Source organism: Leptodactylus fuscus, chromosome 4 (genome assembly GCF_031893055.1).
Source record: "Leptodactylus fuscus isolate aLepFus1 chromosome 4, aLepFus1.hap2, whole genome shotgun sequence".
Taxonomy (NCBI): Eukaryota; Metazoa; Chordata; class Amphibia; order Anura; family Leptodactylidae; genus Leptodactylus; species Leptodactylus fuscus.
Genome location: NC_134268.1, coordinates 23,261,462 through 23,289,019, shown reverse-complemented (window position 1 = coordinate 23,289,019; position 27,558 = coordinate 23,261,462). Strand labels below are relative to the sequence as shown.

Below are 27,558 nucleotides of genomic sequence, written 5' to 3'. Positions count from 1 at the left end.
TATCTCCTATCTATCCATCTATCTCCTATCTATCTATCTATCCATCTATCCATCTCTCTATCTATCTCCTATCTATCTATCTATCTATCTATCTCTTATCTATCTATCTATCTATCTATCTATCTATCTCCTATCTATCTATCTATCTATCTATCTATCTATCTATCTATCTATCTATCTCCTATCTATCCATCTATCTCCTATCTATCTATCTATCTATCTATCCATCCATCTATCCATCTCCTATCTATCTATCTATCTATCCATCCATCTATCCATCCATCTATCCATCTCCTATCTATCTATCTCTCTATCTATCTCCTATCTATCTATCTATCTATCTATCTATCTATCTCTCTATCTATCTCCTATCTATCTCCTATCTATCTCCTATCTATCTATCTATCTATCTATCTATCTATCTATCTATCTATCTCCTAGCTATCTATTATCTATCTATCTCCCTATCTATCTCTCTATCTATCTTCTATCTATCTATCTATCTATCTATCTATCTCCTATCTATCCATCTATCTCCTATCTATCTATCTATCTATCTATCTATCTATCTATCTATCTATCTATCCATCTCCTATCTATCTCCTATCTATCTCCTATCTATCTCCTATCTATCTATCTATCTATCTATCTATCTATCTATCTATCTATCTATCTATCCATCTATCCATCTCCTATCTATCTATCTATCTCTCTATCTATCTCCTATCTATCTATCTATCTATCTATCTATCTATCTATCTATCTATCTATCTCTCTCTATCTATCTATCTCTCTATCTATCTCCTATCTATCTCCTATCTATCTCCTATCTATCTCCTATCTATCTATCTATCTATCTATCTATCTCCCTATCTATCTCTCTATCTATCTTCTATCTATCTATCTCCTATCTATCTCCTATCTATCTATCTCCTATCTATCTCCTATCTATCTATCTCCTATCTATCTATCTATCTATCTATCTCCTATCTATCTATCTATCTATCTATCTATCTCCTATCTAATATCTATCTCTCTAATAATATATATATATATATATATATATATATATATATATATATATATATATATATATATTATACACACAAATATATTACTATATTAAAAATAAGATTAAAAATATTAAATCTATATAAATATTAAAATAAAAATATCACATAAAAACCTCATGCACAAAAAGTTAAATGTATTTAAAAAAAAAATAAAAAAAATCCCAACTTCTGTAAAGCGCTGTAGAATACACAAGTAGAAGAATTAAACACAATTATGATTTGACATATACCCAGGCGTGCTTGTGTGAACGCCGCCCAATAACGTGATTTATAACCCGCCCGCAGTGGCCGCTGACCAGTCCTGACCCGAGTACTTTTATTTAATGATCATAAATATCCCGTCAGATCGGGTCGTTACTTTCATGGCAATAACCCCACTTACATAAAACAGTTGCTGGTCAGAAGCAACAAGAAATGTTGTTATGGCGAGGCGATGTGTGAACACCGTCAATAAAACCAGGAGACCTGGGGGGGTGAGAGCTTTAGGATAAGGGGGTGAGATGAATTTTTAAGTAGTTCTGGTCTATGGGGAATATACGGCAGAGGTTTAACCCTCCGACTGCTGGAGGAGTCCGATGTAATGTAATAATAATTAAAAAATAAAATAAAAGGCATAAAAAACAGGCAGCAGTAACCTGACCCTATAGAAGAGCCATACGTTATGCATTAAGCAGGAACCCAGACAGGAAAGCTTTATAGTGTGTACCATGACATTATATTAGCTGACTTTTATAATGTTACCGGATCAGCTGAAGTGTTACGCCCGGCCCGACGCCCCCACCTTCACCGTAGGTTTATGTTCACACACACGCAAAAAAAAAAAAAAAAAGCAGCAAACATCTGACATTTTTCCGAGCCAATGAGATGATATATTGTGTGTTTTTGCGACGCGGCTGAATAACAAGTCCTTAATTCAATCTATGCATTGTGCGCAATCTGATTTTCGGAGATCTGAAACGGCAAATGTCTTTGGCAGGCTGCGAAATTGTTCGCTACCACTACAAAGTAATAAATGTGCGCGTTCTGCCCTGAGCTGAACCGCGGTCATCGCTTTATCCCCCCCCCCCCCCTTGTTGAGCTAGTGTATAAAAGCTCCATGAATCAGGAAACACATCTGTGGCTGTCAGGGACGCCGGCCGTTACTCTGAGGTAGCTCGGCCCCGCGTCCCCCCGGCCCGGGAAACGTAATAAAAAATAATAACAAGGTGATGTTTAGAAGGCTGTGCGATAAGGCGGGAACATGTCCAGGAAATGATGGAGACTGAAGGGTTCGCTGATCGCTGAACATTACGATCCTGCTCGCAAATATATGGCTGATACAACGGTAGACGGGAACTGTACGGAGCTGCGGTGTACAGGAGACGCGCGTGTGAGGTGTATTCACATCCTCTAGGTTATCCGATATAAGCCTCTCTTCTGTCGAGACAATGGGTGTCACCCAATTTTTATCTGGCCCCTTGCCCATACATGACACTAGAGGTATGGCAGTAGTTGTGTGCAGTCATAGGTAACGTTATCAACCCCATACCCAATCAGAAAGAACATTCGCTCTCCAATTGTCACATCTGGACTTATTATTTCCAATTCTAACAGCAGTTTCACATCTAATCACACATCGTTATAAAAAGTGGCTCTGCTATCTTTATGTGCTGTGTGCAGAGTCTCCGGTGTATCCTAGAAGATATAACGTAGCAAGGCACTTCCTGACTTCTACTTGTAGGAGCTGACAAGGAGGAACGGATACACCGACTCAATAGAATGAATTCACGGACAGAAATTCGAAGTCACCGATGGGTCAATGGGTAAGACTCCACCCTTTTAGTCTTTGGCAAGCCAGGGGAATCATAGGGGTATCATACCATATCAGAGGATATAAGGAATCAAGGTGACAAATAACCAAATGGTGCATCCTAGTTGAAATGAGTGATTTGGAAATCACCCAGTTACACAAAATGACCAAACCACCAAGACGTCTTAAAGAAATCTCCTGTTCTCACCTGCTGGACAGACTGAGCAGTTCGTGCTTCTCCGCTACAGGCGCCTTTTTGTCCAGTTCCCATATTAGCACGTTGATGAGATGAGAGTTCTTAATGACGATGGGAACCTCCTCGAACATGTGCTCGTAGGCGATGCTCGCTTTCTTCAATCTGTCGAGAGGATGAAACTTCATTAAAACCACGACCAGCAGGCCAAACACTACATAGACAACACTAAGAACCTTATGGCGGGGTGAACCAGAAAGCCACTTTGCCCCTTTCTGAACCCTCACCAATCTGAAGACGTGAGGTTGCTAGAGATGTGCTACCTGACTATCCCACTAATACATCTGGTTTTAGGCTTCATTTACTTGACAGGTTTGCACTAGTATTGCACAGCCACAGTCAAGCCGTATAACCTCAAAGACAAAGCTGTGGCAGAAAAGGGTTATCCTTAGAGAGGGTTCCTTTAAGAATGTGGACCCAAGAATGACCAGTTCATCACGCTGGGCTCCAATACCTCTGGTAAGCAGCAAACATTGCTAGTGACCTCTACAGAGAAACTGTAGTATTACATGGCGGCCATTCCACGAGAACAGGAACCACTTATTGTCTCCATACAGAATGGGGTCCCCGGGTATGGTGATGCAATTAATGGGCTGCAGGACTTGTCCAAACTCTACAGCTTCATTAAAGCTGATCAGTGGGGGTGTTGGGTAACTGATCCCCACCAATGTGGTATTTCATGACCTATCCCTAGGACTGTGATGGCGAACGTATGGCACGGGTGCCAGAGGTGGCACTCAGAGCCCTCTCTGTAAGCACCCATCTGTGGAACAGATTATACTGTGTGGGGGCCACCGTGGAGCAGATTGTACTGTGTGGGGACCACTGTGCAGCAGATTATACTGTTTGGGGGCCACTGTGTAGCCGATTGTATTGTGTCGCGGTCACAGTGGAGCAGATTATACTGTGTGGGGGTCACTGTGGAGCAGATTATACTGTGTGGGGGTCACTGTGGAGCAGATTATACTGTGTGGGGGTCACTGTGGAGCAGATTGTATTGTGTGGGGGTCACTGTGGAGCAGATTATACTGTGTGGGGGTCACTGTGGAGCAGATTGTATTGTGTGGGGGTCACTGTGGAGCAGATTGTATTGTGTGGGGGTCACTGTGGAGCAGATTGTACTGTGTGAGGGTCACTGTGAAGCAGATTGGACTGTGTGAGGGTCATGGTGGAGCAGAAATCTCGATAAAGCCCCATTCATATGACCATATTTTGCGCAATTGTGGAGCTGCACATTATTAAGGTTGAATTGCCGTGTTGGCACTTTGTGATAAATTAGTGGGTTTTGGGTTACAGTTTGGGCACTCTGTCTCTAAAAGGTTTGCCATCACTGCCATAGGATATCTTGTGTGGAAAACCCAGCTTTCCCTATGGCACACCAAGCTTTTGTAGGATGGTCTGTGTTACTACTGTCCAATAGAGTATCCATGGATTATGGTAATATACCACACCCTATAAGACCATGTAAAGAGTTTTTCAGTCTCTGTTTAAAATTCAAAGATATTTTATTTTTATTTTTTTAACAATTGTTCATATAAAAAAAAAAAAAATTCTAAAAATAGAGTTTTCAAAAAATCCACTTTAGCATTCCCCTCGCTTTCCCGGTTTGACAGCAGTGTCAGGAATGCGGACGGACAGAATAAGATTCAGAGGAAGAAGATTTTTGGAGCCTGTACGTGGTAATCTGTTTACCCTCGATTGCTGAACAACGTGTTCTCTGCCGCTTACCTCACACCTCTACAAGTCAAGAAACAAGACGCCTGCCAAGTAACACACACACAAGCGACACACGTACCCTTCTGCGGAGAAGTCTTTTTCCTTGCAGACTTCCATCAGTTTTGGAGTCAGTCGATAAGCCTTCAGCGACAGCGACCCCTGAGCGGTCTTAATGGGATCTAAAAGTAAGCAGAAAAAAAAAAAATGAAAGTCACAAACAAAAGAATAGGGGGAAAAAAACATCAATAAACAAGAAAAAAAAAACACTCAAATATAGTGAAAAAATTCTCTGTACGCAAGGATTTTTTAATTCAGAATTTTATTTTATTTTTGCGAACCATGTTACAACATTATGCTAAGTATTTTATATATACATATCGAAAAAAATTATTATTTTTTTGAAATCCGCCTTTCAGTCCCAGATATTTGCCCAAAGACCATCCATCTCGTACACGTCTGCAGCTTAATAGGGTATGGAAACCATGTACATAGACGACCCCTTTATCCCCCCATTTTATAAATATAGGCACTGATTTATTGGGATCTGCAGTTTCCACGCCAGTGTTAATCCCTACGCAAGCTTGCACCGAATGAGGTGACCCCTTGTCATAAATGTTTAAAGGGGTCTGTGCGCCCAAACAAAAATCTACACCATGTCCTTGCCAATGTACGTCAGAAAACTGAGAATGGTCACCTGTGGGACACTATTTGTCAAAAATTCTGACTTGGGCAAAAAAAAATAATTTTTTTAATGTGATTTTCCATGGCTATACCAGTGTTCTGGCCCACACGACATGATAAGTTAGACAACTCTGACCGAATGTGGTGTGGACAGAGGCTTAGTTTCGTGTTCTATATTAGAATTTGGGCAATGTGGGGTTTTACCCGAGGTTGCGGAGGAAAGAAAGATCGGACGGGTTGAAGTTGATCCTTTGTTCTCACAGGAGGTAAGTCGCCATCGGAAGTGTCTGGCCACTGCTTACTCCCATTTCCCTTTTGAAAACACATGTATGCTGAGCCAAGCCGAGTGTGCACATGTATTGGGGAATTGTTAGTAATGACTATCAGTTATTGGAAGTGTACGGTCGCCTTAATGTTTCTGGGTAGCTTTCGGCTAGGATTATAGGATGACTACGTGGTAACAGAGTGGCTTTACACCTGCGCCCGATCTCCACTTTGTGGGTTTCTGTCCCCTGCCCGAGAAACTGGACCGGAGACGGAAACCCGGCAGTCAGTGTCCACCCATGAGTGTTTTCTGTTCTTCGCGGTGAAACGTTTTTTTGTTTTTTAAACCGGACACAAGTCCTGCATGTCCAACTTTGTGTCCGGTTAAAAAAAAACGGTTTCACTGTGGAGAGGCAGTAGACGCTCTCGGGCGATCACTTTGCAAAAACATTCAAGTGAATGGGTTTGAAAACTGACTGACTGTTTTCGTCTCCTGTCCAGTTTCTCGGACAGAAGACGGAAACCTGCAAAGCGGAGACCGGGCGCAGGTGTGAACCCGCCCTTACTGATGCTATAAAAACAGTCAAGTCACAGACGAGTCAGTGTCAGATGCGATGTCCATTGAAGTGCATGAGATCTGTGTCGCATTGCCGTCCCATGTCACAATGTAACACCATAAGAGATAGACGGAACCTTTTGCACGACTTCCGTGTGACGTGTTGCCCTCGGCTTATATGGCATACACAGCCCTGCTACATCTGTATGCATTAGTATACGCATGTAAAATAAAAAACACAAAATAAAGGAAGAAAAAATCCCTGCAATTCTTCACATACTATACTAGTGCAGTTCGTGACAGATGTCAGGACTGTTCACATCATCCCGCACCAGGGCCACCGGGTCTAGAAAAACCAGAAGTTTAGTAAATAATTATCCCCATATCAGCTCTCCCCCCGCCCGGCAGAACAAGGTCAGAGTGTGCACCATCCAGGGGGCAGAAAGAGCTGCCGAAGGTGCCGTCTGACATGGAGATGAAAACCGGGGATAAGACTTGTTCTCCATAGATGACGAGTGGATGGAAATGGCCTGCAGCTACGAGCCGCCATAGAATACATTACCATACAGGTCGCGAACCTGCCCTACGTGAAACCAGGCCGCTGCTGTGTTTATGTTAATACGTAAATTGTCTGACATTATCAAGGCTATTTCCTGCATGTTATAGAAGGCGACAGATAAAAACCTACAGCAGTACTTTAAATAGAGTGCCCTAGTAAAGGGTTAAAGTATTGTGAGCTAAAAGCTCTGGGTATACGGCTCTTGGGGGCTGTATAATAAGGCTGGCATAGAGATGGGGGGATATTTAGGGAGAGCATTGCAGGAAGAGCTCAGGGTATCACCATCTATCAGGGACAACTGTTGGGGTTCGTTCACATGTGTCAGACTTCACACAGATTTAGGTTAGTTTTTTGTTTTGTAGATTGTGAGCCCCATATAGGGATCACAATGTATAATTTCCCCCCCCCTATTGGTATGTAGAATGGGAGGAAAGCCACACAAACACGGGGAGAACATACCAACTCCTTGTAGATGTTGTTGCTGGCGGGATTCGAACCCAGGACTCCAGCGCTGCAAGGCTGCAGTGCTAACCACTGAGCCACTGTTGCCCCTAGATTTAGGTTAGTTTGTAATATGGATTCATGCTTAGCCAGTTAGTTATTGTACTGTTTCCCCCAATATACAGCATAGAAGATGTGAAGGATCTAAAATCAATTCCACCCAAGAACCTCAATGGTTTGCCAAGCAGGGAAAATGGCCAGGTAAAGAAAAAACAAAACACTATTGACTGGTTGGGCCCAACACTCCTCCCAAATGTCTTGTTCGGCAGCATACCAGGCACAAAGCTCCTCCCAAATGTCCAGTTTGACACCATGCCAGGCACAAAGCTCCTCCCAAATGTCCAGTTTGCACCACACCATTCAAATTGCCCCTCCCATGCCCTGTTTATCAGCATGCCAGCCACAACAACCTCCCACATCATTTTCAGAAGAATGCCGCAGCACTACAACTCTGGTACTAGGAATTATATAGTAGTTGTGGCTGGTATCTAGGACTAGGGACCCTTTAGAGACATCTGATAACCGGGTCCCTTTAAGGTTGTATGGGTGCACGGCAAAAAATATACATTATAGCACCCCAGCAGAACAGCGCACACTAGTCTGCACACTCTGGTATCATGTATTAGGTGTGTAACTCTAGTGCAATAAAAAATTTAAAGAAATAAAATGAAAAAAAAAAATATATATATATATATATATATATATATATATATATATATATATATATATATATATATATATATATATGTTTTTTTTCTTCATTTTTATTTTATTTCTTTATATATATATATATATATATATATATATATATATATATATATATATATATACACACACATATATACACTCACCGGCCACTTTATTAGGTACACCATGCTAGTAACGGGTTGGACCCCCTTTTGCCTTCAGAACTGCCTCAATTCTTCGTGGCATAGATTCAACAAGGTGCTGGAAGCATTCCTCAGAGATTTTGGTCCATATTGACATGATGGCATCACACAGTTGCCGCAGATTTGTCGGCTGCACATCCATGATGCGAATCTCCCGTTCCACCACATCCCAAAGATGCTCCTCTATTGGATTGAGATCTGGTGACTGTGGAGGCCATTGGAGTACAGTGAACTCATTGTCATGTTCAAGAAACCAGTCTGAGATGAATCCAGCTTTATGACATGGCATTGCATTATCCTGCTGAAAGTAGCCATCAGATGTTGGGTACATTGTGGTCATAAAGGGATGGACATGGTCAGCAACAATACTCAGGTAGGCTTTGGCGTTGCAACGATGCTCAATTGGTACCAAGGGGCCCAAAGAGTGCCAAGAAAATATTCCCCACACCATGACACCACCACCACCAGCCTGAACCGTTGATACAAGGCAGGATGGATCCATGCTTTCATGTTGTTGACGCCAAATTCTGACCCTACCATCCGAATGTCGCAGCAGAAATCGAGACTCATCAGACCAGGCAACGTTTTTCCAATCTTCAATTGTCCAATTTCGATGAGCTTGTGCAAATTGTAGCCTCAGTTTCCTGTTCTTAGCTGAAAGGAGTGGCACCCGGTGTGGTCTTCTGCTGCTGTAGCCCATCTGCCTCAAAGTTCGACGTACTGTGCGGCGTTCAGAGATGCTCTTCTGGCTACCTTGGTTGTAATGGGTGGCTATTTGAGTCACTGTTGCCTTTCTATCAGCTCGAACCAGTCTGGCCATTCTCCTCTGACCTCTGGCATCAACAACGCATTTCCGCCCACAGAACTGCCGCTCACTGGATGTTTTTTCTTTTTCGGACCATTCTCTGTAAACCCTAGAGATGGTTGTGCGTGAAAATCCCAGTAGATCAGCAGTTTCTGAAATACTCAGACCAGCCCTTCTGGCACCAACAACCATGCCACGTTCAAAGGCACTCAAATCACCTTTCTTCCCCATACTGATGCTCGGTTTGAACTGCAGGAGATTGTCTTGACCATGTCTACATGCCTAAATGCACTGAGTTGCCGCCATGTGATTGGCTGATTAGAAATTAAGTGTTAACGAGCAGTTGGACAGGTGTACCTAATAAAGTGGCCGGAGAGTGTATATATATATATATATATATATATATATATATATATATATATATATATCAGCAATTAGTTCATCTATTTGTCTCCTGTCAGCCTCTGTGGCTTCCACCGGCGATAAGCGAGAGAAAGGCCGGGTGCTGAAGAATGACTACAATTTCAATGCTTGGCTTATTAGCATGCAGACTACAAAGCTCCCCGCCACACTGCATGCCTCCGGTGCATCTCAAATCAGGAATACAATGGCCACAGAGCTGTCTTTCTAGTTCACAGAGATACAGATACCCTCCAAGCATACAACGTGTGGCTCATGTCCGCAGGCACAGATAGCCGGCCGAGAGGTGAAGGAGCAGGCCGGGGTATTTCTACATGCTGGCCGCTTTGGTTTTACAAGGCGCACTGTGCTTCATGCGGGATATTCATGGCAAGTGAGGTTTTGAGAAATAACTGGGGTGACGAACCGGCATAAGCAATGAATACACCGGGAAGCCGACACCTGTAGACTGCACGCTCTACTGTGTGATGGATGTCAGGCAGGGGACAGGGGCAAGAGCCGACAACTCAATCACCTGGAGAGAAAGCCCATTGTAGTAGATAAAAGCCCTACTAGTCTTATCTGCAGTCGTGATCTCGGTAATGGTGAACAATTTTTATTTATTTTTTCAAGAAAATGCAAAATTAAGCCAATTTTATGGCTATGGAAATTATCCATTTTCATACAGTAAATATTGTGGGACTGGTAATAAAAAAAAAAAAAAAAAAAAAAAAAAAAAACACACCCTAGGAGCTCAAGCCTTGTATGTCAGAGAAAATATTGTAAAATGGCATGTCCCAATTGTGGCCATATAAATCCGTAGACATCTGGATGCATAGAAGGCGTATCGTATGCCAACAGTCACACAGAAGCGGAGATTTACGAAGAGGCCGCGGCTTTAAAATCTGTGTCGGAACAGAAAGCTCCGCCAGGTACTTGTGTAGATTCTAATACACACCAGAATACTGCCGGAAATTTTAGTAAATCCCCACCCCAGTCCGCCCATTTACTGCCTGCAACACCCACCGTCTCAGAATCTGGCGGTCAAGGAACATATGGGGCATTGAAGTGCACGTTTGGCACAATAAAGGGATTTGCGCCAAACACATGCCACAATATTATCCCTCTATCCCGTATTGGCGTAGAGGGAATGGTAACGTCCCCCTATTAGGGTTGAGCGATCGGAAAAGATTGGATTCCGACCAGCGATTGAGTAAATTTCACGATCGCGATTGGGATTCCGATCCCGATGTTTTCTGGCGGGATCAAGATCGGAGGTTATCTCAAGATCGGCTTAACCCCATGCATGTATATAGGGTTGAGCAATTGGAATCGGGAAAGATCGGATCCTGATCGAGCAAATTTCATGATCGTGATCAGTATCGGCTGGAAAATGATTGGAAATCGGATTTTAAAATTGATCCTGAAATCTCAAGATGGGCTCAACCCTACCCCCTATATTCGGAATCGGTGCAATAAAGCTTCATAATATGGTCGTGTTTATGGTCACGGCATCTGAACAGGACCCATCCTCCAATTAAGGTAAGGCACTGCTTGCGTGTTCATTGGATCATCCAGCACGTATCCCAAATTTTTTTTTTAGGTAAAACGAGCAACCCCGTTACAAGTCAACAAACGGGAATTAAAGTTCCCAGCCCAGTTGCGGTGTCAAATCTGCACCAAACCCTCTTAATTCTGATGTATCTGCCCCTTGCCCCAGTCTTAATAAATTACCCCCCCCAATATGTCTATTGAAAACCAATGGGGGCCATCGTGTAATAGACAGTCACAGCTCAATTAGTTTTCTATCCCTAGGATGGAACAGAAAAACTAAATTTCTATCCCAGATGTGAACCAAGAAAAAAAAAATTGTGATTTTTTTTATTTTTTTTGTTTCCTGTATAAAAAAAAAATAAAAAATGTAAAATAAAAATCATGTACAAAATCTGTCTACAGACCTGTACATCAAGAGAAAAAAAAAAGCACAAAGCCAGGGATCGCAACATAAACCGGCCAGCGTATTATGATGTAGACAAAATTTCCTTCTCGCACATTACAACAAATATTAAATCACATCGGTGAGCGCGGCCAAAAATTTTGACACCTGGAAGTTAGGTGCTGGAAATATTCAGTTACCCATGGCTGGAAAATATCTGGGAGCCTGAGAGACTCGGGATAGAAAAGGAACGCAGCCTATACATCACGCTGGGAAGCAAGAACGTGTGGCCTCCTACTTGTTCTTTACATTTGGGCTTCTTTCACACAAGGACAGTAGGAATATATTTTTGTCCCCACATCTAGTGGAAAGTCTTATTATAAGGGGTCATGTCAGGACTCTCTGCCATAATATGGGCTCAAAAATATATCCAAGTTACACTTTTTGTCCGAATTTTTTTTTTTTTTTTTTTAAGCTTATTACTGTTCCCTAAAGGCAAGCAGTTGACGTGAATAGTCTACCAGTAGAAATGGCGGAATAATAAATAGATGTACCGTATATACTCGAGTATAAGCCAAATTTTTCAGCACAGTTTTTGTGCTGAAAAAGCCCCCCTCCGGCTTATATTCGAGTCAAGCAAAAAAAAAAAATATTTTTATTATTTTATTGTTTTTTGGGTTTTTTTTTTCCTGGGGGGGGGGGGGGGGGGGGAGTCGTCTATGACCGGCCGCAATAATAATGTATAGAATCTCCCATAAAATAGTGGAAAAAAAAGAAAAAAAAAACTTTAAAAGAAATATTAAAAATAAAAGAAACAGAACACATATAAAAGTAGAAAATGACTTGTAATGGGCTGACACTCCGTAAAAAAAATAAAAAAATTCAATAAATCTATAAATATTTTTATTTATTAATGATTTGAGATGAGTGATGGATTTTTGCCCAGGTGGACCCCAATATAATTCTATAAAAAAAAATAAAAAAAAGTATTATATTGTATTGGGTAACCCCCTCAACAGTGTTGTTGACCGTAACAAAGCCTCGACCACGAGTTGGTGCAAAAAGGAACATTCACATCATACACGTACATTATACAAACAAGAAAAAAAAAAGAAATTTAAAAAAAAATTAAGATTTAATTGAAAATTAAGGGGAAGAATATTTAAAAAAATAAATTAAATCCACTTATTTAAGAACATGTGCATTCAACGTACAGCTCCCGGTTTGCCTAGCCCCGAAATGAAGGACATCTGGCCGCCCCTATACGTTTTATAAGTTCCCGGCGAAGTTTATTTGGCGAATATTAATTTTGCCAATTACATTTTCATAAAAGCGCCATAAAAAGCAGCCTAAGCACATAATAGATTTCTCATATTGTGTTTTCCCGAAAATTGTTTTTGGCTAACCTCTACCGTTACGAGCCTCTAAATGCTGACACGTTTTACTGGAGCCGTCCCTAACAATAAGTTTTGACTCTCGGTTCCCCCGACCGGCGTCCGCTCGAGCAGAAAGGTGACAAAATGAGACACAAGACGCGGAACGAGTGGAAAATTCATCAGGACGTGATGTCATGTTTCCAGCCAATCTAAGTCTGCTTTAACAACTTGTTCTGTACTGTAATCCAATTGTTAACATACTGAAATAATTTGGGGGCAGCGCGTAAGATTGATCGCGTTCATTAGTATTTTTTTCTGACAGATACGCCGGGACGCTAACGTTCGCCTCTCCGCTGGAAGCTATACATGTCGGGACTGCCAGATATGGCATAGCGAGTGTTTAAAGAATAGAAAGGGGGGATGGGGTGTGGGATAGGGGAGCCATAAAGCTGTTAAATTGCCTATGGTCCTGATAGAGCACAGAACATCTGGTCTGGAGAGCTTGAGGAAACACCATTAAACCGGCCGAAAGAGAGAAGGGGGAAAAAAAAGCATTGGGGGGGGAAACAGAGGCGTAATTGTGTAGGTATTAAAAAGGAAGGAGAAAAAATATATATAAAATAAAAAAAATTAAATAAAAAAAAAATTAAAAAAATTGAAAGACTTGGCAAATTGCGTTATGATTGGTCAGTCACGTATTCCAGAGCCAGACGTTCTAGTAATCGAGGTTTGTTAGACATCTGGTCTAGTTCCACCAGCCTTCACCGAGGGAGAGAGTCTGAGGAATAAAAATGAAGCGACCACTCTCCAGCATTCCTGAGCGTACACATCAGGTCTCTGATAGCAAGAAAAATAAACACGCAGAAGGAAACGCTGTCTAGACGGAGCTGCTGCTTGGGCTGCTACACACACACAGTTGGTATTTACTTAAAAGGGACTGCCAGGCTACCTCAGACAGCTAGCCCCCCTAAGCCCCCCATCCCAATCAGTAAGGGAGCACCTCCGCGAACGCAGCGAGATGACAGAAAGTAGGATCAATACACAAGGTGAAGAAAATAAAAATATAGCCCTTTACCGTAAATGAGCACCACCGACTCCTCAATGGCGTGCTGGTAGCTAAACTGGGAGTCCAGAAGGGCACGGCTGACGAACGTGCCGTAGTAGGTAGATTGGTACCAACCCACGTGGAGATGGTCGATGTTTACGTGGCGGAGGCTTCGCATCATTTCCATCTGATATTGAACTAGAAGGAGAGAGAAAAAATATATATATAGATTAGCAGATTGATCATCCAGATTTGCACCAAATCCAACCCACATTGCAATCTTTATAGAGACATACGCACTATTTGCCTAGGCCGTGGAGTCGGTAGACCAAACCATTGACTTAGACGAAGCCAAGCTCAACTCCACCGCCCAGCTATATACTTTCCTGAGGTAAGATCAATGCCAGTAAGGCTGCAGGCCAAGCCACCAGTGTAGGGTGTTCATTAGAAATGAGAGAGTAGTAGTCAATCGAATACCTCGCTCCTATAGGAATGTGTGTAAGCGGCCGAACACCAAGGGATTAAGCGCAGTGAATATTTGATGCACTTAACCCCTTGGTGTTCGGCCGCTTACACACATTCCTATAGGAGCGAGTTATTCGATTGAATACTACTCGCTCATCTCTAGTGTTCATGTCAAGTGTTTGCACAGTCAGGAATGGAAATGGCACGGTATTTGCAAAGTTATGTAATGCTTATGGACCGTACAAGATGTGGGGCTGATCACTACATCTCATCCTATAGATTCAGAGTAATATACGATTAGAATCCAGTTAGGCCCATGGGGCAGATTTTGGCACGGAATCCACGTCATAATCTGCCCCCTCACATTGGTGGTCTATGTAGACCGCTGGTGTTCTTTAAATAAACGAGCTATCCTCTCTTCAGGCGGATTCAGCCGTGGTGTCCGCCTCGCGACAGCACCCTCCGGACTACGCCCATTCATTTGGGCCTAATCTGGAGCGGAGAGCCGCAACGGGATGCCGTGCACTACACCGACATCCCATCGAGGCAGCCGCCACTGAATATGCACACTCGTATGTGCATGTGAACTTAGCCTTGCGATGTGAAACTCAACCATGGCCACGCCATGGGGAACCCACCAGAACCTCTCCTAAGAGATGGCGCGGAGAGCGTCCTTTACGGCAATTTATTACATGGTCATCCTTTTTGATTGGGCACTCTGTAATACTTCACTCCACCTGCTTCCGCCGCCATCTGATAATATAACACTCCAGAAGCCAGGGAGTAGTCCTCCTAAGAAGCCACCTCATGGTCTCCTCCATGGTACCAGTACCTGTTCTTTAGACCTTCATTTGGTGGCTTGAACATCAATGCAATGGACATTCAGTTTTGCGCCGTATGGCTTAACTTTTTGGCCAAATTCCAGTTCCCAGTGGATGCAAATGGTGTAGGTAAAGCCATCGCGTTGCTTTTTACCTATCTTTTCCAGCACGTAGCTGCTCCGTCTCCAAGCAAAGAGCGATGGAGAGCTCATCTAAGTTGTGAATGAAAGGCTTTGTCTAATATTAACAGATCGCAGCGGTGAGGCAGGAAACCAGAGCTAGTGAGACGGAAAGGAAAAAATGAAAGGCCTTGTTTGATTTAGATCTATATGTATGGCAATATTGTTATGCAAGTGGCTCGGAAAGGTTTTTTTCGCCTTCTCATGGCAAGACAGCAAAGTTTTTGTTTTGGCAGAAGTCGGAGCTCCAATCAGACGGGCATCTGCTTTTGTTTATCCTTAATCTTCCCACACGTTTTAGATTTGTAAGTCGCCGGAGGCAGCGAGCGCGCTATCTCAGATCCGTATCATCAAGATGTCCATTCGCGTAAGTGAAGTATAATTTGTTCCAACTATGTGCCTAGTTCAACTCATGCGAATACCGAAGATACGGCGGCGGCGAGACGTAGCCAAGTCATCGTTGTTATCGACAGACACTTCCTACATTTCCAGAGTGTAACAGCGCAACGTAAAATTCTTCAAGGGAAAATAAACCTGTTTCTGGAGACCCATCCTATGGGACATGTTTAGGTCCATCGCCAGTGGGGGCTCCACAAAAGAGGACCCCCTAATAGAGCCAATAGCCTGGAGGATGGAAACGACCTGTTGGACACCATCAATTGACTTATGTATAAACCATTGCTGGAATGACAACGCGTTCCCATAGGTATCTGGCTTCTGGTAGAAGAACCTCATGTCACGGGGTTGTTAAAATTTGTCCCCAACTCTAGGTAATGTTAGCTGCGTTTTATGGGCTAAGAACATCAATGAGTTTGTAACCCCCATATTGACAAAAATTTATGAGGTGTCCAAAAACTACATTTTTTTTTTTTTTTTTTTTTGGGGGGGGGGGGGTTGGGGGACTTTCAAAAAATTTTAATTCCTAATCCCACCACCATCACAGGTGAATGTACTGTGTAGTGGTCAATACAAGACCCCTGTAGTCAAAGCAGGGGGAGGCTCTCACTTCGACTTACGGTAAAAACCCACGTCCCAGAAACGCAGCTTTCTTTTTGTTGCAGATTTTTCTGTTTTTTTTTTTTTTTTTTTTTAGCCAAAGTCAGGACTGAATTGAGCCGAAGGGACAAGTATAAAAACTTCCTACATATTACCCATTCCTTTTATAGCCATTCTTGGCTTTGGCAGATAGAGACGCAACAAAATCGGCGTTTCCGCAACATGGGGTCTTATCCTTAAGGAGTTCTCAATGAGTTAAACGTAAATGGATTATCCTATCGGCTGGGGTCCGGCTTATCAGCAGGGATCTGGGTGTTGGACCCCCATCAATCAAATACGGATGACCTATCCCGAGGATGGGTCAATATTAGCGTTGAGTGAGTAGTATTCGATCGAATACCTCGCCGGCATAGGAATGCGTGTAATCGGCCGAACACCAAGGGGTTAAACGCTTCGAATATTCGATGCGTTTAACCCCTTGGTGTCTGGCCGATTACACACATTCCTATGCCGGCGAAGTATTCGATCGGATTCTACTCGCTCAACGCTAGTCAATATATAAACCCTAGAAAATCCCTATCAAGGGGCTCCATTGTTTCTGCACCACGGCCACCGAACTTGAAAAACTACTGAATGGTGATAATACTATACGCAATTCGTATTATGCATCTAAAGGCAGAAAACGTACTTAACTACTTGTGTGCATGGGACCTTAGTGTAGATACTATCTATATCTATTTAGCATGGGGCATAAGTGATCTCTGTGGTTACCAAAATGATGCCGTAACACCACGATGGACGCACAAAGAAAATCATGTGACCTGTTATGAACGAATTGGATGTTACACAGCCAGAATATAAAGGACTCATCCCTTACTAATGACTATTCCTATCATAAGTAGTCATGGTTAGCTCCATACTCTGCGCCACGTCTCTGGCTAAGGAGAAGGATTGACGTTGGGAGAAAAAAAATTCTCCAAATAAACACATTTCATTTTTTTTTTCCTCCTCGCTCTCCTCCTCCTGCTTTGCTGGAGGAAATGCTTACAGACACTTATGAGACTGAAACAATCCCACGCAAAGTTATCAGCAGTAAGGTTAATCCATTTTTAATGATAAGAGGCACATCTGCTCAAGGCATTAAGATACATCTGAGCAGATTCACTGAAAACAAGAGGAAATCGGGATTCTGCATACAGCTTCGATGCAGTCAAAACATCGAGTGGAGAGACAATAGATGGATGCTGACCAATCTGCTGCGGATTTATGGTAGACGTAGATTATCACAGGAGTAATCGGGCGATCTTGCCGCCACCGGTCGTTCGGTTACATGTTGGATTCTCCTACTGGACGTCGTATCTACAGAACGGGTGTCGGCAAGACTTTAGCTACGTCTTGATGCTTGTAAGGACTAGGACACTGTTACGGATCTGTTGCAGATACCTGGGATCAACCCATAAGAGTCAAAACACACCTAATGGGGCTCCTCCATTCCGGTCGGGTCCGCCATTCCATTAGGAGTGAAATGGCCCTAGGGTCCGCTGCATCCCACCTTTGGCCTCAGTGGTCACACGTAGCGTGAGGTCACTTAATTTACCACCGTTACTGACCATGTGACCAAGGAGATGAGTAATGGGATGCAGTGGTCACCTGAGCTACTTCACTTTTCACAAAATTGAACAGGGGACCCAATGGTGGATTTCAATGAGAGTTCTCGGAATCTGCTTGAAGATAGAGTAGGGTGCTTATTAGAGATGAGCGAGTACTGTTCGGATCAGCTGATCCGAACAGCACGCTTGCATAGAAATGAATGGACGTAGCCGGCACGCGGGGGGGTTAAGCGGCCGTCCGCCGTCAAAGCGGAAGTACCAGGTGCATCCATTCATTTCAATGGAGCGTGCTGTTCGGATCGGCTGATCCGAACAGTACTCGCTCATCTCTAGTGCTTATTTTATTTCCATTCCTTATCGAAATTAATGGGACATGGAATTTTTTTTCAGTCAACAGCAGCTTGTTGGAAGTTTCCATTTCCAAATTTTATACAATATGGCAAAAGGTTATTAGGTTTTTAGCAAAAATCTAATATCTATGTCATATACATCAGCTGTTTTTGCTTTTTTCCCATATATTTGAGCTTTCACGCTGTCATTCCAAATAATTGGATACGGCAGTGAAAGGGTTACCAGGCCCCATCACGGCCTCCATGAATGGGACTGTCAGGCTCTTCAATGCCGCCTTTTATCTGTGATGCTGCAAGAAAAATGCCTGATGTGCAAGCTGTCCATCGCCCAGGGCTTAGGCTTCCAGTGCTAAAAAGTGCTTAGGTCTAGAGAATACAGAGCATTTTTATGGGAAAAATATGTTCCCCCTACATTTACAGAGCTCCAGGATCGGATCCCATCGATAAAGGGGCAGAGTGGGATCCTAAAACGATAGATAAGAGCTGAGTAGGTTTGGTACGCCACCTTATCAAAGAGGGGGATCGTGGCTGTAGAAAGTTACAGAATAGTCAATACGCTCTCTATGCAAATTGAGCTCCCGTATCTGCAATGTATGGATGGAGTACACACCATGCCGCTATAGCTTTGGTTTGCCACACATATGCTACTGCTGCTCTTAAAGGGGTTGTCCCATCACAAGGATCCTATCTATACTGCTTGTTAATGTGGATGTAAGACTTTTCCTAAATACATTGCTTCAGTAAAACTCCTTTGTTTGTCCACTATCTTACTTTATTCAATTCATTGTTGACACAGCCCTTGGGCTTATCTGCTCAAAAGTCAAGTGATGTATCTGCTGCTCTCAGGGGGGAAGGGAGGAGGGGCTAAGTGCATGGGAGCGAGCCTGTGTTTCTAGCTATTCCTGTGTCTGCACCACGTGACCTAGGTCCTGCACTCAGATAGAGGAGAGGAGCTGCTTTCATTTCTGAACGTCTTCAGTTCTTCCAGTTATCAGGCTAGCTAATTCAATTGTGTTCATTATGGCAGAGACAGGCAGTCTCTGTATGTAAGACAGAATGGAGTTGCTCCTGCCTGTACTTCATAGTCCAATATTGTGCATATAGTGTTTAAGGACCTTTGATGACATCACAGGCCCTTCAGCCGCCCCCATAGGATCATGCTATGCAGTGGGCGGAGCTACACGTTAATTTGGGGGCGGAGCTAAATGGCAGGTTGCATGTGAAACCCTGCCCACCAAATGATGCAAGAAACCAGGAAGAAAAAAGATTTTACAGCAGTGAAGACTGGTGAGTATGCGACGTGGGAATACCCCTTTAAGCAATTTCAACCAACAGATAGATGCCCCTATGCATGAAAGACCAAGTTGTCCAAAAAAACACACAATTTTGGATGACCATAAATTGGTTGCAGTCACCAGAATTCAGAAATTTTCCATTTTGCATAAGCCTTGGGAGTCCACATGGGAGACCCTGCGGCTGATCACTTTGTTAGGTGTATGGCCAGCTTAGGATGCCCACATTCCTCATTATGTCGTGGAGCTCATCGAAACACAAAAACTAATGAGGTGGCAGAAGAACATCAGTCAGGTTCATATCCTAACCTTAAACAGAGTTTGGGAAAATAGAGAATAGGAGAGAAAAAAAAATTCCATCCTTCACAATGTGTAAGTTACATAGGCATCAGTCTATGCTCTATGTTCTCCATCATCAGCTCCCGTTGGTCACCATCTTATGGACATGGTATGTCATATCATTAGCATGTGGTACTGTGGGCCACAATCCCCAACCAAAATCCACTTGATCTAGATAAAATCTTGACTAGGGTGCTAGCGTAGGAAAATTAATTACTTCAACTTTCGGGGCCAACCATTCCCTGCAGCCATTGTAGACTTGGAAGCTCCACAAGACGTGCAACCTTTCGTTTAACTGCATTGGGTTTGGTGTTGGCAATACATCTAGACACCCTCGCATCCCCAAGACCACCAAAATCCCAATGGTCTAGACACTTCTGACCATCAAAAGTTTTCGTCATAGCTCCATTCCCACCATACTGACTCATCCAACCAAGCTTGCTTTAGATTGTGTAAGGCCATGTGTAAAGAGATGTCCATCCATTCTGACAAACGTAAATGCTTTGTTGTTGAAGGAAGAAAGACGTTTGGAAGATTTTTTTTTCCAATTTTTAACCCATTTTGCCTCAAGGACAACCAGAACTTCTGTAACAAGGGGCTAAAGATAAAGACAACGAACAGATCGCGAGCTCCTATGGACCACGTCACGCCTTTAGACTGGCACGGCAATGAATAATGTTTATCTAACTTTAGTCATTGCCACAAAATATGTCAGAGGTTTATACATAATGTATAAACTTTGTGGCGACTCCTGAGAATGTCAACATCTTGGAAGAAAGAGAAGTTTCCTTGACTGCCCTCCATAGATATCCCGCTTCTCAATGCACGACTGTACAGGCTGAGGTGGCAGGGCTTTCATGCTCAGTCGCTGAAGACTTGCTCACGTATGTCATTGGTGTCAGTTTTTTCTTAAAACACGCTGCCATGCTATCCTGTCAGCCACTATTTTTTATAGACGCCGCTACTCGCAGATGATTAAGCGATAAAGGACGGTTCTTCTAATTTGTAAAGTTATGTCGAATCGAGAGTTTGGAAACCAGACAAAAGGTTTTGTTGCATAGAGGGGAAAAAAACTGGTGCTTCTACTTTTAGTCCGAGACCTGTTTACGGACCACAAAAACGAATGTAAATGTAGCCTTGTCAGCTAAAAAGAAGATTCTTATGAAAAATGTTTGCCTAGGCTACAAAAAAAAAAAAAAAATTGTCTGCTGTCCCCACTTCTCTAAATGTCAGCAACGCTTCCTGAAGAATTATGGTATTAAATGGTTATTAATTAACTTGGTCTCATTCATAGAGCATTGGGGTTGTGGACCAAAATGTAATACATTTTATTTAAAAATATGGCTGCTTTCTGCCTCAAAATCCCCTCTAAAGTTACTGTCTCTAAGAGGCTCCCTTCTAGCCAATTTGCTATTCACTCGTTACTAAGGAAGTCTGTCCATAGATACTTTCCATTCCACCTTGCTTATCTTAGAGAGCAGACGACTGTTCTCTTGTCTCGTCACACAGTGAATGGAGGGGTTGATTCTCCTCACAGCCTACACAGACATGTCTGCAAAATGTGTGTAAAAGAATGAGGATCCTGCAAACCTCACAGCTTACAGTGTAAGAAAAGTCTATGTACTTGCATCTACTTCTGACTGCTTGTGTGGTTACAGATGTATATTATTCTTAGACAGCAAGCAGCTGTGCTGACTGTTCTCAGATTTTTTTTTTTCTTGTGTTTTATCTGCTTGGTTGCATGTATTTGTCCTATATTTACAGTCCAGTGGTCCTGGATCTTCTGTATTAATTCACGTGGACTTAGGTTTATATCGTTATGGAACAGACTACCCAAGCACACAAGTCAACTTTTCATGAAGACTCTTAATGGAGGAGATTGGACTTCCCATAGGGTAAGGAGGAGAAGCGAGTTCCCGATGAGATCTTCTGTATTAATTCATGTGGACTTAGGCTTATATCGTTACGGAATAGACTACCCAAGCAAGACTCTGCACATAAGTCAACTTTTCATGAAGACTCTAATGGAGGAGATTGGACTTCCCATAGGGTAAGGAGGAGAAGCGAGTTCCCGATGAGATCTTCTGTATTAATTCATGTGGACTTAGGCTTATATCGTTACGGAATAGACTACCCAAGCAAGACTCTGCACATAAGTCAACTTTTCATGAAGACTCTAATGGAGGAGATTGGACTTCCCATAGGGTAAGGAGGAGAAGTGATTTCCCGATGAGAAAGTTTTGATTCAATTATAATCAGACAGATTTTGAGATTCCGACCAATATCCTGGAACTCAGAGCCCTCCGGATTCTGACAAATCTATTGTGGAGAAAGAATGAGAGTTCAACAAACCAATCTTCAATGGACTGGGGTTTTGTCTCTTCCAATGGAGTGGAAGAACATTTTTGCAGCTTTGAGAAAGCTAAATAGTGACCTCATACTCCAGGGAACTCAGAAGGATCACGAATAGGAGGTTGGCCTCGAGGCTGGACAACCCATTTACCTGAGCAATGAGGGAGACTACCTGTGACCAGTACCTTTGTATTGGTGGCAATTCTCCCCATGTGTGACATTGTACCTCTTTCCATCCCAAACCTCCAGAAGGTCTCGGGTGCTTTGGGAAACCAGCCATGCAAAATGTCATTGCAACATACCTACTATCTGCTGGTGGCTTAGTGCCCCATATACACATCTGAAATCCCATAACTAATATGAATATCAATAAAAAGGCGATTCAAGACAATAAGGCAGACATTACAAATATGTCTACAGAATTATGTTTATGAAACTGAGATAAAGGCGCTTGTGCTAGGAACACCCACCTATCAAAAAGCAAAATCCAGGGAGCCAGAGTTATAAAATTTACCCTTTAGGTGGTTAGGATTGTTCGACGTGCCATCTCTTATATTGGTCTCATTTCTACACTGATGCTTTGGCTGACTCTTGAGAGCTACAAACCAGGAATAAAGTCAGATCTTACTAGAATTTCAGCCTGTCCCCTCGGAGCCAGACGTCAGCGTATTAGCAACCTGTGGCCGTACAAATGAGGTGACCGGAACCGGAACATGCTGCTTTCCGTAAAAGCGCCACAGACACCGTGCAGCACCATCCAAACACGGTGACTTTGTATTAACACATCCAATAACACGCACAGTAGCCCTGACCGCTGCGGCCTCCAATCTGAGCCTGGCTTGGTCGGCTCTCACGCAGGGAAGACTGAAAAAAAACCTGCACCGGAGGGCTGCTGTGGATTAATATATCAGTGAGGTGCACAGTCACGCTGCAAATATATGGAAGGATAAGAGAGGTCTGCTGACATTAATCTGCTTCATTCCCACTTTTGAAGCATATGGAGCCGAAGCTTCAGCGAGCACAGAAATGATCTGAGCATACAGTGCTCAATGCACCTGCTAAAATCTCATCATAGCAGTAAAGACCCCCTACCAGACAAATTCACCGGCAGAGGCCACAGTTCATAGTTCCTGAGCATTAAATCTGGGAAACGGCTCAGAGCTGCGGCATCTTCTAGCACAGGAGACGGAGAGTATAAATCACCACAATTACACACACCTGGCGCAAAGGGGAATACAGGGGAAATAAAAACCTGCGTAGGACTCTGTTCACATCACATCACAGCCGTATGTCGGAGGAATGCAGCAGCAGAATTTCCTAATGTAGCCATACAGTATCACGTTTCCTATTGGCCACAACATTAAGAAACGGAGTACAGTACCTTTAGACTTCCATTGCGCAAATGGAGGCGTAAAGAGATTTTACCGGCCGGAAATCGATTCTTCATACTGAAGAATTATCCACGGGATTGGTTATCAGAATAAGATTTGTGGGGGTCTGACACCTGGACCCTGCATAGATTGGATATTCCAGCAGCAACTGGGTGTCAGAAGCTATAGCAATAGCCAGGAGTGCGGCCAGACTCTCCTATTCAAATACTACAAGCGGTGATGCCCTTTCCCAAAACCACCACTAGACAGGATGCGGATGCTACACCGTTCCTATTACTTGAATAGGAAAGCTTTCAAGTGCTCCCTGTCCAGTGCTATACTTACTGGCGCCCTGTACATGGTCTGAGTGTTGGAATCCCATAGATTCATTAGCAGGAAAACTTGATTTGCGGCTGGACAACCCCTTTAAAAGGAACCTATCATTGGATGCCCTTTTTTTCCTCTCTAACACATAGGAATAGCCTTAAAAAAAGGCTATTCTTCTCCTACCTTTAGATGTCTTCTCCGTGCCGTCGTTTGGTAGAAATCCCGGCTTTCTTCAGTATGCAAATGAGTTCTCTCGCAGCACTGGGAGACAAGAAAATGGCCGCTTACACCAACTTACAGTATAAGCGGCCATTTTCTTGTGGCCCGGGCATGCGCAGTCGGCTCGGCCTGAGGCCTAGAAGATTGAAGCCCAGGACGGAAGAAGACAGAGGAAGAGCGCGTTCCAGAAGATGGAGGCGTCGCGGGAGAGTTCTCTCGAAGCATTGGGGACGCCCCCAGTGCTGCAAGAGAACTCATTTGAATAGCAAAGAAAACCCGGATTTCTACCGAACAGCGGAGCGGAGAAGACATCTAAAGGTAGGAGAAGAATAGCCTTTCTTAAAGCTATTCCTACGTGTTAGGGTTATTCTCCTATTTCACTAAATCGCTGTTGAGATGGGAATAACTGCTTAGAAGTCCCGACCACCAGGGTTTTTCTGTTCCATTGTAGGCAGAACATTCTAATGGATACAAACTGATCCCAATAGACTCCCATAGACTATAATGAGGTTTGTCAGATTTCTGTTAGGCCCCATGTCCAAAGGCAAAAATGGTCTAGAAAATCCGACTGTACATTGCCCTCCAACCCTGGACTGGATATGGTCTGAAGACCGAGATGTCTTGTATCACAGTTTATTACAGTCTCTAGATTTTTGGATGCCGGATTAAAAGAATTCCATGTTTTTGAAAGATCAGCTAGTATTTGCAAGAGATACCCTTCTCAAATGTGAGGCCAACACTTGGATTTTTGCCCAAGATCTTCCCTAACATTTGTCCCATCCAATGGAGCCAATCTGGAGAAACAAAAAACATACTTAGTATTTGGCACATAATCCAGGTAGATCCACCCCTATACATGTGAATAGGGTTATAGGAAACCTATTCTCTAGTTACATAGTAGATGAGGTTGGATGAAGACATCAGTCCATCAAGCCCCCCTACAGTGTTACGATGGATCAGATGAATATTGCCGCTACGTAGAGACTAGAGAACCTCACCAATATCGCATTTGGACACTTGACTTAGATATTTCCAACACAACCTTAAAATAGCCAATTCCACGTAATAAATCTAGCACGTCATATACACTTCTTGGCGTTTCTGGTAGTGATTCCCTCCTAATCGTCTTCAGATGGTCCGACCATGTAATACAAGAAAGTCCGAAAGGGGGCAGAGGATTCTCGATAGAAGATCACCCCCTTCGGGAAAAGGAGACTAGTAACATAGAGGTTAATAAAAAGCAGCGCTGAGAACCGTGCATGGAGCATCTGCGCGTTTGTCCATCACATGACGCCATCCCATCATCCCCGATGTAAAGTGTGTGTCGTAACTCCGGGTCTTGGTGGACTGGAGAAATCGGCAGCACAGCTGTATGGGTATGACAGAGGAAGGAACCCTTCCCGAGCAGAAGAATAACTACCATATGTATGCAGTCAACCCAGACAAGAAAGAAAACACAAGGCAGAAATGATTTCTTGTTGCTTAGCAGGCGAAGGCTGAGCTGACAATGAGTAATGACATGTCGACGTTTTGTAAGGATTCGCTGGAAAGTGCACTTGTTAACCTGCCACCAGACGTAGATGTTTAAGATAATATCCAAAGGCGAAAAAAAAAAAAAAAAAACCACACCGCTACTACAAATAATACAAATACGCCAAAGCATAGTCATACATGCCGCCCGCCACCCTGACCCATCGTGAGCGCAGGTAAGAGGCGCACATACTTATAGGAACATATATTGCCTCCGCTCTGCCTGAAATTGATTTCTGGCCCATTAAAATTTATGTAGGGAAAGCAAGAGATTAGCTGTCATAGGCGATGAGTGATATTCTATACAGAGAAGGGAAATAGCGAGCGCCATGTGGAATCGGAAGGCTCGCGATGCAAGGTGATCGGTCAGTCGGCGTCCACTCTCTACGAAGCACTTAAAAGGGAAATCTGGACTTAAGTATTAATGACCTACCCTTAGGATAGGTCATCGATATAGGATTGGTGGTGGTCCCACGTCTGGAACTCAACGATCGGTTATTCGAAGCCGCAATGGCGCTCAAGTGAGTTGTGCCGCTGTTTCACGAACACGATGACATTATGTCCATTGGTCACATGGCCTCAGTAATGGAGCTGCAATACCAAGCACAGGTGCTATACAATGTTCTGTTCAAGCAACGTCAGGTTGTCGGGACTCTAATCCCCACCAATTTCATATTAATGTTCAATATCACCAGTGGAGGCATCCTTTAAAATATGAGCGGCAATGGAGGTTATTTATCTTTAAAGAGGTGGCCGCTTTACGTCAACAAAAATATATCCAACCTAAAGTCGGCTTTGTATGTTCTGGAACCATGGATAGTCATCCTCACCGGCCTGCTCTAGAAAAGCTCTCCGATGGACTTTGCTATGGAGACTTGCTTCAATGCACAAAACCAAGAGTATGGGCTAGTTCACATTCATATCATGCAAGTACCCTCCAGCTTAATATATACAGAGGAAATGGCCCCCAACAATGTCTACCTCCAATAAAAGGCTCGGTCAGCTTGGTATACTTTTCGATGGAGTAGAGTAGTTATGCTATTCTAGCATTTTTTTGCGACGTGCCAATGTATACTGCTCCAAATGGAGGCCAAAAAGGACACACTTTCAAGCTTTAAAGGGATTCTACCATTAAAAAACTTTTTTTTCTAGGTAACACGTCGGAATAGCCTTTAGAAAGGCTATTCTTCTCCTACCTTTGGAAGTGATCTCCGCCACGCCGTTTGTTCGAAATACCGGTTTGTACCGGTATGCTAATTAGTTCTCTCGCAGCGATGGGGGTGTCTCCATTGCTGCTCGAGAGCCGACTCCAGCGCCGCCTCTATCTTCTTCTGCATCCTCCCCTTCCTTCTTCGGCTTGACGTCGGACGCCTGCGCAGTACGCGCTGTTCGGGGAATTTGCGGTGTCGGCACTATGGCCGTGGGCATGCGCAGTACGTTCGGCGAAGTTCGCCGAACAGAGCGTACTGCGCAGGCGTCCGACGTCAAGCCGAAGAAGGAAGGGGAGGATGCAGAAGAAGACAGAGGCGGCACTGGAGTCTGTTTTCTAGCAGCAGTGGGGACGCCCCCATCGCTGCGAGAGAACTAATTAGCATACCGGTACAAACCAGTATTTCGAACGAACGGCGTGGCGGCGATCACTTCCAAAGGTAGGAGATGAATAGCCTTTCTAAAGGCTATTCCGACGTGTTACCTAGAAAAAAAAGTTTTTTAATGGTAGAATCCCTTTAATCTCATAACTCTTCCACACACCCTTGAGATTATTTTTTTTTTTTTTGTGCGTGGAGTCATCATGAAGGACCTTTTTAAAAATGCTTCCAACGAAGGCAAACGCACCACCTTATCTTCAAGACATTCCCCTTCAC

General features: G+C 43.4%; 2 protein-coding genes across 2 annotated transcripts in view; both read right to left on the bottom strand.

Moving 5' to 3' along the window:
• RAD21 (RAD21 cohesin complex component) overlaps positions 1–27,558 on the bottom strand; it is a 273,983-nt gene that overhangs the window by 71,541 nt on the left and 174,884 nt on the right. The gene's annotated exons all lie outside the window — the stretch shown is intronic.
• EIF3H (eukaryotic translation initiation factor 3 subunit H) overlaps positions 1–27,558 on the bottom strand; it is a 125,276-nt gene that overhangs the window by 23,028 nt on the left and 74,690 nt on the right. Inside the window, exons 3-5 of the mRNA XM_075270275.1 lie at positions 13,874–14,041; positions 4,911–5,010; positions 3,071–3,220 (exon numbers count right to left, since the gene is read on the bottom strand). Of these exons, the coding sequence (XP_075126376.1) occupies positions 3,071–3,220; positions 4,911–5,010; positions 13,874–14,041 (418 nt within the window). The remainder of the gene's footprint in view (positions 1–3,070; positions 3,221–4,910; positions 5,011–13,873; positions 14,042–27,558) is intronic.